Source organism: Pipistrellus hanaki (assembly GCF_964339955.1).
Source record: "Pipistrellus hanaki genome assembly, chromosome: 16".
NCBI classification, from domain to species: Eukaryota; Metazoa; Chordata; class Mammalia; order Chiroptera; family Vespertilionidae; genus Pipistrellus; species Pipistrellus hanaki.
Genome location: NC_140518.1, coordinates 36,895,853 through 36,909,924, shown reverse-complemented (window position 1 = coordinate 36,909,924; position 14,072 = coordinate 36,895,853). Strand labels below are relative to the sequence as shown.

Here is a 14,072-nt window from a genome sequence, read left to right as displayed (position 1 = left end):
AATTACTAAAATTCTATGGCACACCAAAAAATACATTTTTGCTGATCTGACAAAAATAAGTATATATTTTTTCTTTTTTAAAATTTTTTTATTGTTTAAAGTATTACCTATGTCTCCTTTCCCCCCCCATTGACCTCTCCCCGGCCATTCCCACCCCCCAGCACATGCCCTCACCCCCTGTTGTCTGTGTCCATGGGTTATGCTTCTATGTGTGCATACAAGTCTGATCTCTTACCCATGCCTCCCCTCTGGGGTTGGATGGTCTGTTTGATGCTTCTATGTCTCTGGATCTATTTTTGTTCATCAGTTTATGTTGTTCATTATATTCCACAAATGAGTGAGATCATGTGATATTTATCTTTCTCCAACTGGCTTATTTTGCTTAGCATAATGCTCTCCAGGTCCACCCATGCTGCTGCAAATGGTAAGAGTTCCTTTTTTTTTTTTTTTTTTTTTTTTTTTACAGCAGTGTAGTATTCCATTGTGCAGACATTCCACAGTTTTCTAATCCACTCATCTGCTGATGGGCACTTAGGCTGTTTCCAAATCTTAGCTATTGTAAAATTGTGCTGCTGTGAACACAGGGGTGCATATGCCCTTTCTGATTGGTGTTTCTGTTTCCTTGGACTACATTCCTAGAAGTGGGATTACTGGGTCAAATGGCAGTTCCACTTTTCATTTTTTGAGGAAACTCCATACTATTTCCTCCACAGTGGCTGCTCACTAGTCTGCACTCCCAACAGCAGTGCACAAGGGGTCTTTTTTCTCCACATCCTCACCAAGGTATAATTTTTATTCATTTACACCAGACAGCTATTGTTCTATTGGCTGTCTTTTTTTTTTTTTTTTTTACTATCTAGGAAAGAGGTCAGTGCTCTATAGGGTGGTGAAGACCTGGGGCGGGATTGGGGGCAGGCTAGAAGAGGTCAGTGGTGGGGGGAAAGGAATATTTGTAGTACTTTCAACAATAAAGATTAAAAAAAAAAAAAAAAAAAAAAAAAAAGAGGTCAGTGCCCCAGACTAAATAGTCAGGTGCTGCCTGTTTTAATTCTTGCAGCACACCAGTGTGCCAGGGCACACCAGTTGAAAATTGCTGCTCCGCCCTGGCCAGGAAGCTCATTTGGTTGGAGCATCATCCCCACACACCACGGTTGTGGGTTTCCTCCCCGGTTAGGGCACATACAGGAAGCAGCCGATGAGTGGATAGATATGTGGAACAACAAATTGATGTTTCTCTCTCTCTGTCTCCCTCAAAATTAATATTAAAAAATACAAAGAAAATTGTTGCTCTAGCCAAGGTGGAAGAAAATAAACTCAGCCTCCCAAGGTGGGTGGGAGACACTGAGGTCCACTGGGCCTGTGTAAAAGTTTCATTTATCACCCAGGGATACTATAATTTGTCTTATTTTTAATACATTAACTTTAGTCATACCTGACCCAGGACTTCCTCCATTCACCTCATTGTCTCTAAGTTTTTTTTTTTTTTTTAAATATATTTTTATTGATTTCAGAGAGGAAGGGTGAGGGAGAGATAGAAACATCAATGATGAGACATAATCATTGACCATGTGCCTCTTGCATGCCTCTTACTGGGGATTGAACCTGCAATCCAGGCATGTGCCTTTAACCAGAATTGAACCTGGGACCTTTCAGTCCACAGGTAGACGCTCTATTCATTGAGCCAAACCAGCTAGGGCTCTCTTTACGTTTTTATTAAGGACACATTTCCTATGTATATACAGGAGTGGTCAAAAGTAGGTTAATAATAATATAATAATTAATTAATGTAAGAATAAACTGTTTCACATACAATTATAAACCTACTTTTGCCAACCCTGTATATCTAAAAGTAGGGAATGGGATAATGAGCCCTCACATATCTGGGGATCCATATTCTGGTTTATATAATTATCAGCACTGGACTAATTTTGTTTCCTTCTCTCCTTTCCTAACCCCCAGATTGTCTCTTGAGGTTTAAATGGCCATTTATCCTATCCCTGTGATCTTAATTTGCTCATTCAATGATCCCATATCTCTTCATAAAACACTGCCTATGAGTCAGACATTAGTAAGTTTATTGAAGACCTAGTATATGCCAAGTGTTTTACATACCATTTTATTTTATATTACCCACCCTGTTATTATCTCTATTTTACAGATGATAGAATTGAGCCTCAGATAATGACTTGTTCAAAGCACTAACTTTAAATTCTATGCGTTTTTTTTTCTATGACCCAATGGTCTTGACCTTGAATTACTATCTATCACTGTGCTTCCCAGACAACAGAGGGCTTCAGTCAAACTTATGTGTTCCTGAACCTCTAAATGTGGGTGCCAGGCCCTGTGCTGAACACAACTGACATAATTCCTCCTTTAAGATGATTCAACAGGCATTTACAATTCAAAGCGTTAAATGTTACCATGGTTTTAAGCCAGGAAAAACTCAATCTTAGTCAAGGAAGGCTTCGTGGAGGAAGTTTAGGACAAGCATGTAGCACAAAACAAAGGACAGTGGGCATGGTTAGAATGCTCCAGGGCGGACAGGAGCAGTGCAAAGGCTGGAGCAGGGTCTGCTGAATTCTCTGGTTGTAGAATATGTAGAGTTGAATGGTGGAATAATGAAAAACAAGGCAGGAGAAGCAGGCGGAATCTTGAAGGGTCTTTGATGCCAAACTTTAGATTTTACTCAGTAGACGGTGGGGGTGCTCAGCTGGTGTGGCTCAGTGGTTGAGCAGGAACCTATGAATCAGGAGATAATAGTTTGATTCCCAGTCAGGGTACATGCTGGGGTTGAGAGCTCCACCCCCATGTGGTGTGTGTATATAGTGTGTGTGTGTGTGTGTGTGTGTGTGTGTGTGTGTGCAGGAAGCAGCCAACCACGATTTTCTTATCATTGATGTTTCTATCTCTCCTTTTCCCTTCTTCTCTCTGAAGTCAATAAAAAAATGTATTTAAAAAAAAAAAAAGACTGTGGGGAGCCAGTAAAGGGTCTTAAATAGGAGAGTGACGCCAGATTTGAGTTTTAGAACAATCACTAAGGATTTGGAGAATTGATTTAAAAGGGTTGGACAGGGAGACCAAGTAGGAGCCTGATAAGAGTAACGGGAGGTAAGTAAGGTGTGTGGCTTGGACAAAGACAATGGCAAGTTAAATAGGAGGGCAGAGGAGCAAGCCTGGATGTGCACCTGAAAGTACTCAAGGGTTCAGAAAGGAGGGTGTTAGCCCCTTCCCAAGGGCTCCTCAGGATTCAAACTCTCCCAAACGGTGTTTACATTAAGGCAGGTGGTGGGGTCTTTCAGAGATAGTGTTGTTTTTGGAAGTGAACTGGAGGATCAGCCTTCTCCCTCAACATCACAGTGAAAGAAATGTCCAGAGAAGCAAAGCGACTTGCTCTAGGTCACACAGCATGTCAATGGCAGGACATGACTCCTTGCTCTTCTTTTAAAAATATATATATTTTATTGATTTTTTACAGAGAGGAAGGGAGAGAGATAGCTAGAAACGTTGATGAGAGAGGAACATCGACCAGCTGCCTCTTGCACACCCCCTACCGGGAATGTGCCCGCAACCAATGTACATGCCCCTGACCAGAATCGAACCTGGGACCCCTCAGTCCGCAGACCGACGCTCTACCACTGAGCCAAACCGGTTTCAGCGACTCCTTGCTCTTTACATGGAATTAACCCGGCCTCCAGTGAGGCTAGCAGCTTTGGGGGGGTGCTCTGCCAGCACGACTGGACCTAAGGTGGGTGACCCGAGCAAGATGTGAAGGGATTGAAAAGATTCTCCCTTTTCCCCTCTGCCTCTCCCTGCCACGCTTTCCCCTACGCGTGGCTCCAGCGATCAGTTAAGGCATAACTGTGGAAACAGTTCCTTTGTGCCGAACAAGAGGTTCAGAAATTACAGTCTGCGGCAAGAGGGCCTATCTTGAGATCTGAGATCCCCTCCTCCCCAACCCTCTCCAGCCAGGGGAGGGGAGAGAGGGCATTCCTGAGGCACCCGGTCCCACCCCCCTGTGCTCCCCAACTCCCTTGTGGTTCCTCCAGTCAAGTTCTCACCGAGAGGCCCCTCCCTCTCAACAGAGGCTCCACTGTTGCCATGGCAATCGGGTGGGTGGACAGCCCATCCTACCTAGAGGCCACCCAACCCTCGCGTGGGGAGTTACCATAACAACCCCCTTAGTACTAGAGGGGGTTGTGTCCTTCCCGCTTCCTCTGCAGAGAGAGAGGTGGGCGGCCTGATTGGCAGCTGAGCACACGGAAGAGGAGGGGAAGGAGAAGGGGAAGGAAAGGCGTCCAAAGGAGAGCTAAGAAGAAAGTGGGGGAGAGAGAGAGGGCAAAAAAAAACCCAATAGGGGAAGGGAAGGAAACACGCGTGCGCACGCGCGGCAGCCGGGGGTGCGCGGCCGCCCGGGCCGCCGCCCACTGCTTTCACGCCCGCCTCGCGCGGCCGCCCGGTCCTCACGGGCGCCTTCCGCCGCCTCTTCTGCGCGTGCGCGCAGGTGCGGGCGCCGAGGGGGAGGGGGGCCCGGCGCGCGCGCGTCACGTTCTCTCCCGTCCGCCCTCCCGGCGCGCCGCCGCTCCGCGCCTGCGCAGCAGAGGCGGCGGCTCGGGTTGCAGGCTCCCCGGACGCAGGCTCCTGTCAGCCCGTGGGTCGGTCCTCCCGCCGGCCCTCCCCTTCCCTGGTGGTGTCCGCCCCCAGGATCCCCCGATGGGGGAGCAGTGGCGACGGCGGCAGCGGACTAGCCGAGCGGGAGCGTGAGCGGCGCCGGGGCTCCCGTTCACCGCCGCGGAGGCCATGGGCGACCCAGCCCCCGCCCGCAGCCTGGACGACATCGACCTGTCCGCCCTGCGGGTGAGCGCGCCGCCCCCCCAGCTCCGCCCGGGCTCCCGTCCCCGCCGCCGCAGGGGAGCGGGCTGGCCGCTCGCCTCACGTGCTCCCCGGAGGAGGCCCTCTCCGGCAGCCGGCCCGGTCCCCCCTCGGCGACCCCCGCTCTTTTCCCGGGCGCCCCCCGGGGCTGGGCCCCCCGCCCTCTGCTCCTCTCTCTCTCTCTCCACTTGCTGCAGATTCTGGGGAGCCACCAGTTCGGTCCCCACCCCGGGGGGCCCCGCCCCCACACTTCCCCGCCGCCTCTGCCTTCGCTAAGGCTCCGGGCTCTCTGCCTTCAAGGCGTTGGATGGTCACCCTCCAGTCCCTCTCTAAACTTGCGCTCCATCACCTGCAGGATCTTATGATGGTGCCCCTCCCTGCCCGCCCGCCCGCCCTCCCCCGCCTCTCCAGCCCCTTTCAGTCCTTGCCCTTACTCAGGGCAAGGATTTCCTCCCCCTCCTTTTTCTGGGTTTCTCGAATGTTGACTTTGCAACTGTCTGGACAAGCCTCCCTCTCCTCACCCTTTATCCTCCTCGGCCACCCCTGAATTGCATCTCTCTCTGTGGTCGGCATTTTCAGCCTCCCAGCTCCACCCCACACCGCCTACCGTCGTCCTCATCCTGCCCCCATTCAGCTCTCCCTAGCCCTTCTCTGGTGCTTCGAGTGCAGCAGTCTAGAACCAGGCATTTCCGGTCTCAGGGTCCCTGAATATTACATTACCAACTCTGCAGCAGTGTGGGGCCGGGAGAGAGACAAGTGCACGGGTGGAGGAGGGGACGCGTGCATTCTCTCCAGAAACTCCGGCATGGGTTGGGAAGAGGATGTTTCTGCATGTACACCCACCAAGCCCATGCTGTATGTTATGTGGAAGAGCTGCTTGAGGGATGGGGTTGGGGGAGGGGGGGGGGAGGCTCATTGGAAAAGGGATGAGAAGAAACGACCGCAGCAGGCATTTCTTGGAAATACCTATTTATTGTTCCTCCCGGGGCGCTTGCATGGCTCTCCTATGGGAGCTTTTTCAGGAGCACTTGTGTGCTTTTCTGTTTCAACAAGGAGCTCTGACTTAAGGGGGCAATTTAGTGATGTCAAGGTGAACACTCCAGACTGTGGCCCAGGTGGTGTTTTTGTCCCCTGTCCTTCGAGCTTTCCATCAGGCCAAGATGTGTGTGTGTGTGTGTGGGGGGGGGGGGGGGGGAGGCTTTCCCGTCTCTGGGTTAGCTTCTCTGGAGGCCGTTCACATCGTCTTCTGGCTTAGGAGTTCGCCAGGGAACACGGCCAGTTTATCAGGAAAAAGGCGGTCAGCCACACAGGTGCCCCGGATACGACTGGAGGGGAGAGGGGAATTGGAGAGAACAGAGTCGTGTTGTTAATTGGGTTTCTCTAGGTGACATAGATTTTTCTTGCCATTCAGGTCATAATTTGTTTGGTGCAGTGTTGGGCTAGGAGACCTGGCTTGCTGGAGATAAGGTGATAAGTTGCTGAGGAGGGAGAGACGAAGCATCGGATTTCTGTTGTGTGTATGGGTGGGGAGAGCGTCTGAAGGCTTGAGCAGCAGGGAGATGTTTAAGGTCGGTTTCAACTTTGATTCTCAAGTTCAGCCAGTTAGGGTAGAAGATGGTAATTCAGGCTCCCCTTTGATTTGCTCCTCTCTGGGGCCCGTCCCCACTTTCCCTTCTTCCCTTCCCACTTTAGTAGTTAATTAACTACAGGTTCTGTGGCTGTGGTGGCTAAATTACAATAAAAAAGGGGTGAGTTCAAACCATGACCTTTGATTTAAACCTTGTGGGACTCTGCTTGGGCTTCTGTTTTCCTTTAGCCTCCTCTGCTAAAGTTTGGCCTGGATCCTCAGCCTGGGATTTCCAGCAATTCTGCAAACACCCTTTGACCTTGGATGTGGTATTTCCTTTCTGGACTTTTCTGCTGGAAGCAGTGTTTGCCTCCTTCCTCAGCCTCCTTCCTCAGTTGCCTCCTGCCGTATTCTGCTCTCTCCTTCCAGAGAGGCCGCTCGCTGATCTGCTCCCAAGTGCTTCTGTCTTTCCTGCCTCAGGCTTCTTAATAAAGCACCCCTCCCCCACTACCCCCCTGCTACACCAGGGGTTGGGAGGGAGCTGTGCTTTCTTTGAAATGGGGCTAGAAAGGGCCTGTTTCCTCCTTGATGCTGACCTTTTCTCAGTGCCTGTCCCCTCTACTCCCCCTCAGAGAGCTGCTGTGGCGCTGTGGGGCCACCAGCTCGGTCAGCTCTTGCTCTGTTCCTGTCTGTTTTCCAGTGAGAAATGGGTAACCTAGAGAATTAACAGCATGTTTCCCATTGCCCTAGCGAATTTGGCTCAGTGGATAGAGCGTCAGCCTGTGTGGACTGAAGGGCCCCAGGTTCGATTCCAGTCAAGGGCACATGCCTGGTTTTCAGGCTCGATCCCTAGTGTGGGCTGTGCAGGAGGCAGCCGATCAATTATTCTCTCTCATCATTGATGTTTCTATCTCTCTCACCCTCTCCCTTCCTCTCTGAAATTAATAATATTTTTAAAAATATATTTTGTTGATTTTTACCGAGAGGAAGGGAGAGGGCTAGAGAGTTAGAAACATCTATGAGAGAGAAACATTGATCAGTTGCCAGTAAGGGATGTGCCCTCAACCAAGACCAGAATCAAACCTGGGACCTTTCAATCCGAAGGCCGATGCTCAATCCACGGAGCCAAACCAGTTTCGGCAATTAATAATATTAAAAAAAAAAAAAAAAAAAAAAAAAAAAAGATGTTTCTTTTTACATCATCATGTGTTGGGGGCCTGGGGAGGAGGTGGGAGAGGAACATATTCAACATGTAGTAGCTGGTCTTAAAGAGGCCAAATTGTCATTCTTCTCTTATTTCAAGATAAGGCTTGATTTTTAGCTGGTGATGAGAGTAATAGCCTGATATTGGGGAAGATTGAATTGCACCGATCTCTTAGTCATGTGTGGGGAAGCCAGGTGGACCTGCCACTGTGATCACGGGCACCATTGACCTCTTTGAGGCTCCATTTCACCATCAGCACAGTAGTATGGGGTTGTATTCCTAAGTTCAAGTCCTGGTTTTTTCACTGAAACCTTGGCTTTGCTCCTCCTCCTTCCCTTACTTGCTACAGATTCTGTAAAGCCCTTACCCTCTCTAAGGCTCTGCTTCCTCATTTGTATAGGAGAGGAATGTATACTAGTACTGAACTCAGTTGCTGGGGGTTAATGAAATACTGTATGCTAACTACTTAGTCCAACTCCTGGCACATAGCGACCATATACTAGCTTTTATTGTTGTTAATTGTTATCAAATGGCAATCAGAGAAGCCTTCTAGGGCAACTGTATCTAAAATAGCATTCCCTCCCCTGCTTAATATTTACATACAATTTTATATAACATTCCCTTAATCTGCTTTATTTTTACTTCGTAGTATATATCACCAGCTGACATATGTATTTTCATCAACCCTGACTAAAATGTAAATACAGTGAAAGCTAGGACTGTGACTGTTGTTCATTTTTGCACCCTGAGCGCCGATGGCAGTGTTTTGCGCTTAAAATGGGGCTCAAAAGGTTGTTGAGCCAAAACCGGTTTGGCTCAGTGGATAGAACGTTCACCTGTGGACTCAAGGGTCCTGGGTTTGATTCCCGTCAAGGGCATGTACCTTGGTTGCGGGCACATCTTTAGTGTGGGGTGTGCAGGAAGCAGCTGGTCGATGTTTCTCTCTCATCGATGTTTCTAGCTCTCTATCCCTCTCCCTTCCTCTCTGTAAAAAATCAATAAAATATATATTTTTTAAAAAGGTTGTTGAGCCGGGACCGGTTTGGCTCAATGGATAGAGCGTCTGCTTGGGGACTGAAGGGCCCCGGGTTCGATTCCGGTCAAGGGCATGTACCTTGGTTGCGGGCATATCCCCAGTAGGGGGTGTGCAGGAGGCAGCTGATTGATGACTCTCTCTCATTGATGTTTCTATCTCTCTCCCTTCCTCTCTGTACAAAAATCAATAAAATCTATATATTTTTAAAAAGGTTGTTGAATAAATGCATGTTATAATAAGTGAAAACTCTTCGCACAATGCTTGCTTAGAGAAAGGATTCAACAAATGTCATGCTTATTAGGCTTCCTCCTGCCACTTGTTTGTATGCACACAATTAAGAATATATCTTTTCTGAGTTGTTTTGAAATCAGACCTTGTCTGGTGGAAAAGAGGGTTCTGGAAACTTCTATCTGAGCAATGCTCATGAAGCAAAGTTAGGATCATTCAAGAGAAAGTTTGGGCCTCTTGCTTCAAACCTTTTTTGTGTCCAAGCTTGGTTATATTCCAGAAGAGTCTTCTGACTTGGAACTCATGGCTTCTCGCAGAGGGCAAGTATCAGTGGAAGTGGATGGGACAAGGAGGAAGCAGACCCCAGGCTGGCCTCTTTCCTGTGCATTGCTCCTTTTGGTTAACCCACTTCATAAATCAAACAGCTTCTCTTTACTGTCTGACCAGCTGGAAGTTTTAGACTGCAGTGTTCCTTGAAATTATGGAGCTAAATACAGTGTTGTTGTATTGAAATAATATGGAGCTCAGTCAAGAGAGACTTGTTGCTAGGTAGTAGTGCTGACAGAGATGTTCTTTCCCAATGATTTTGTGTTGTTGTGTCTGTTCTTTGGAGAAGTCTCTTCCCCCTCCTTGTCTCTTCATGAGACTGTAGAGCCAGCGCCACTTGGAAAGCTGGCAATTCTGGGCATGCATTTCTAGGCTGCTGAGCAACGTGGGACTGCTACTGTGTTCCGATGTGCTAGCTGTCCAAATGTTGATGACAGATGCCTCAGGCAGGGGAACGGGAAGACTGACCTCCTACTGCAGGAGAAACTGTGTTAAATAGTGACTTTTTTCTTAGAGAACTGTAAACGGGGAGTGGGGCTATTTGGGAAGCTCATGGCATTTGGAATGAAGCGAAATGCTATTTGGCAAAATGAGGGAAGGAAGATTGCGGAGAGTTTTGCTGGAACTGGATGTTCAGCCATTCCCCCAAATGAAGGAAGAGACACCACCACCTTTGATGCTGTGGGATAGGACAGATAGCCATAGTCCTTAGTGATCATGGAGGGGAAGGCCTTTGCAAAAGTGAGGTTTTGACAGTTAAGATAGTAGTAGGAGGGTTAGCAAGAGAGCCAGCGGATCCACTCTCTCAAGCTTGCCCCAGGAGCTCGGTTGACACTATGCTGTGTGGGATCCTGATTTCAGACTTAGCCTCCTCCTTTCCCTGCAGCTTTGAACTGTGTGCCTAACACGGGGTAACCAGTGCTCGCTTCGGCAGCGTAAATGATGTAAACTAAAACTGGAATGATACAGAGAAGGTTAGCGTGGCCCCTATGCAAGGATGACTCGCAAATTCATGAAGCGTCTATACTAATCTTTTTTTTTTTTTTTTTAAAGACAGGATAGCCGAAGCCGGTTTGGCTCAGTGGTAGAGCATTGGTCTGCGGACTGAAAGGTCCCAGGTTCGATTCCGGTCAAGGGCATGTACATTGGTTGCGGGCACATCCCCAGTAGGGGGTGTGCAAGAGGCAGCTGGTCGATGTTTCTCTCTCATCGACGTTTCTAGCTCTCTATCTCTCTCCCTTCCTCCTCTCTGTGAAATATCAATAAAATATATTTAAAAAAAAAAAAATAAAGACAGGATAACACACAGCTTGGATAGGAAGAGTGTCCTCAGTTGTCATTTTGGGGACAAGATGGTTGAAAGTGTAACCACTCGTTACAAGCTTGCACCTTATTCCATAAATAAGGAATGTGGTAACCTCTCAACCCAGAAATATAAAACGGTTCTGGGACTGAGGAGCATCTCCAGAAGCCATCTGAGAGTCTGTCTGACTAATCATTCTGTCTCCAAAGTTGTGCCAGAGAAAGTTAATAATATCCTTTCTTGCATCAGTCAGTCACCAATCATTGTCAGTCTGCTGTATTGAGAATCAGGTTCTCGGTACCATGGGAATGATGTGATATTGTACTCAGTACTGTACAAAGCTATTTAATAAGAACTCTAGGAGCATCCACTTAAGACATGCCTTTGTGCCCTGGCCAGGTAGCTCAGTTGGTTAGAGCATCAGCTCAATATGCCAAGGTTTTGGGTTTGATCCACGGTTGAGGAACATATAAGAATCAACCAATGAATGCATGGGTAGGTGGAACAACAGATTGATGTTTTTCCCTCTCCTTCCCTTCCTCTCTCTAAAAAAAATAAAAATAAAAATAAATTAATAAATAAAAATTTAAAAAGAAATGCCTTTGCAAGTTCAGGCTACCCTTTTCTGATCTGTTATTGCTTTCCTCAAAGCCTAAGAACCTTGGAGGAATTTCTTGTTAAGTTTGTTTTCCATGAATTATACTCATTTTTTGTTATCCTCAGTCATCTTGAAATATAGTCTTTTCCCTTCCTCAACAAGCATTTTATACCCTCCAACTCCCTTAATCTTTTCTTTCCTAGGTTTAAGAAATAGAACAAAAGTAATCAGGTTAATAAGTCAACTCTCAAAGCATTTCATGAATGCCCACAGAATACAGAAAGACACAAAAACATCACTTGGTAGAAGAATTAGACCCTGTCCACAGCCAACATTCATTGTCTCCTCTCTCCTGTTCTTCCTGCCATTCTTTTCCCAACCAACCAGTCCTTGACTTGAATCTGGGATTTTCCTATCTACAGGAAGTTTCTCCAGAGAAATTGACAAATACTTGAGGTGCTTTATAAGGGTAGGGAATGGTAGAGGAAGGAAAGAAGAAAGGGATGGAATTGTGGTGACTCAAGGAGCCTCTGGAGATTTTGTCCAGTGGCCAGACAGACTGAGGATGTACTTGCTAACTGTGGGAAGGATTTCCTATCCTGTCTTGAGGAAAGATCTCAGACTAGGCACAGAGGATGTGACAAAACAATCATTGGTTTTCCTACAGTGTAGGTAGTAGGAGAGACATTAATAAAATAATCAATGAATGAGCCCTGCCTGGTGTGGCTCAGTTGGTTGAGTGTTGTCCCATTCACTGAGACCTCTGATTTGATTCCTGGTCAGGGCACATGCCCAGGTTGCAGGCTTGATCCCCAATAGTGGGCATGCAGAAGGCAACAGATCCATGTTTCTCTCTTTGATTGATGTTTCTTTCTCTGTCCCTCTTCATTCCTCTCTCTTTAAAATCAATAAAAACATATCTATCTCTATATATCAGCGTTTTTCAACCGCTGTTCCGCGGCACACTAGTGTGCCGCGAGATGTTGCCTGGTGTGCCGTAGGTGCAGACAAGACAAGAATTTTATAATTTTTCACTATTTTGTTTACTTAATATTTCATAATAAAGTAATTATAAAATACTTTCTTTGTGTTTATTTGATTCCTATTCAAGAGAATTACTTTATATATAGTCAATATAGGCACAGAGTTAAATTTTTTAACATTTTCTAATGGTGGTGTGCCTCGTGATTTTTTTTCATGAAACAAGTGTGCCTTTGCCCAAAAAAGGTTGAAAAACACTGCTATATATAAAAGCCTAATATGCTAAGTGTTTGACCAATCAATCGGTGGGCTGATTTGTCAACCGTTTGACCAATTGCTATGACATGCACTGACCACCTGGGGACAGATGCTCCTACTGGTAGATTAGTTTGCTGCTGGAGTCCGGCTGATGGGGATTGAGCGAGATGGGCCTGACACGGCCTTGAACCCTCCTGTGGTCCCTCCCCAGCCGGCCAGCTCCCATCTGCCCCTATTGGAACTGGGCAAGACAGCCCCTATCGGTCCTGATTACTGGCCAGGCAGAGGGCCTCTACTGTGCACAAATTCATGCACTGGGCCTCTAGTTAAAAAAATATTCATATATAATACATATACATACAATTGCGAATGATGATAAGGACTGTAGGAAAAAACTTTAGTATGACATGAAAACATATAGTAAGAATTGCCTTTACTTTTTATGTGACAGAAATATTTGGTTGGTTAGATTGAGAGAGAAATAAATCACATATAAGAAGACCAAGCTGGTATGGCCATAAAAGGAGTAGATAGAAGTGAACCGGCAGGTGGAGTTTGGTGATGACCAGAAATGGGAGACCCTGGAATGGTGCTGCTCTTAGGGTAGAATATTTGGTCAAAAATCAAGGGCTTGGGGCCTTATTATTTTAAATGCTTTTTATTTATTTTTATTTCAGAGAGGGAGAGAGAGACAAAAACATCAATGATGAGAGAGGATCATTGATTGGCCACCTCCTGCACGTCCCTCTACTGAGGACCAAGCCCATAAACCGGGGCATGTGCCCTTGACGGGAATTGAACACAGGACCCTTCAGTCCGCAGAGCGACGCTCTATCCACTGAGCCAAACCAGCCAGGAATGGGGTGGAATTTTCAAAAGGATTTCTTCTGAGCCTTACTATTTGGGGGTGGGGGGAAGTTTATTTGTTTCAAAGGGTAAGGGCATATGACTCATATGACCCTCATTTTTATTTAGGGGGAGAAACTCTGAGTCTGGGTTTGTGGACTCACATGTTGCTTTGCAGAGGGTGGATGAGGGAATGTGCTTGTTGCCTAGAAAGGGCCAATGAGGGAGAAGGGCATATTAGATGTTTTACTTTCTTAAAAGAAAAATTGTATATATTTAGGGTATACAACATGATGTGTTTTTTTTTGTTTGTTTGTTTGTTTGTTTTTGTTAATCCTCGCCTGAGAATATTTTTACCATTGATTTTTAAAGAGAGTGGGAGGGATGATGGGAGGGAGGAACAAACATCGATCGATTGGTTGCACACACCCTGACCGTGGCTGAAGATTGAACCTGCAACCTAAGTACGTACCTTTGACCCTGGAATCAACCCTGTGACCTTTTGGTGTGTGGGCTGACGCTCTAACCATTGAGCTCACCAGCCAGGGCTGCAACATGATATTTTGATATACATAGCGAAATGGTTGCTACAGTCAAGCTAATTAACGTAGTCATCTCCTCATGTATAATAGTGTGTGTATTACTAAATGTCATTAACCTAAGTGGTAGCTCGGATTGGAAGGTTGGTAAGTCTCACAGAAATAAGTACAAGTGGGCCTGGTTGTTGTGGTCTGTGGGCAGTGGGAGTCTTCCTGACATTAGATGTATATAAATAGATGATACTCTCAGTTTACATTGTGTACAAGTAAAGGGTGAGTGGGGTGTGGAGGAGGAGTGTTACCGATTTTGCATTTT

The 14,072-nt window shown here is 46.7% G+C and overlaps 1 protein-coding gene across 19 annotated transcripts in view; it reads left to right on the top strand.

Annotated features, from left to right (window-relative positions):
• The first annotated feature begins 4,580 nt into the window (after positions 1 to 4,580).
• Positions 4,581 to 14,072, top strand: part of MINK1 (misshapen like kinase 1) — a 64,508-nt gene continuing 55,016 nt past the window's right edge. For 12 of the 19 annotated variants that reach the window (XM_084863191.1, XM_084863190.1, XM_084863185.1 and 9 more), the window contains exon 1: positions 4,586 to 4,854. In XM_084863191.1, the coding sequence (XP_084719317.1) occupies positions 4,798 to 4,854 (57 nt within the window). In that variant the 5' untranslated portion in view covers positions 4,586 to 4,797. Of the gene's footprint in view, positions 4,855 to 14,072 lie in introns of all 19 variants that reach the window. The other 7 variants (XM_084863186.1, XM_084863195.1, XM_084863199.1 and 4 more) reach the window with 2 other exon arrangements.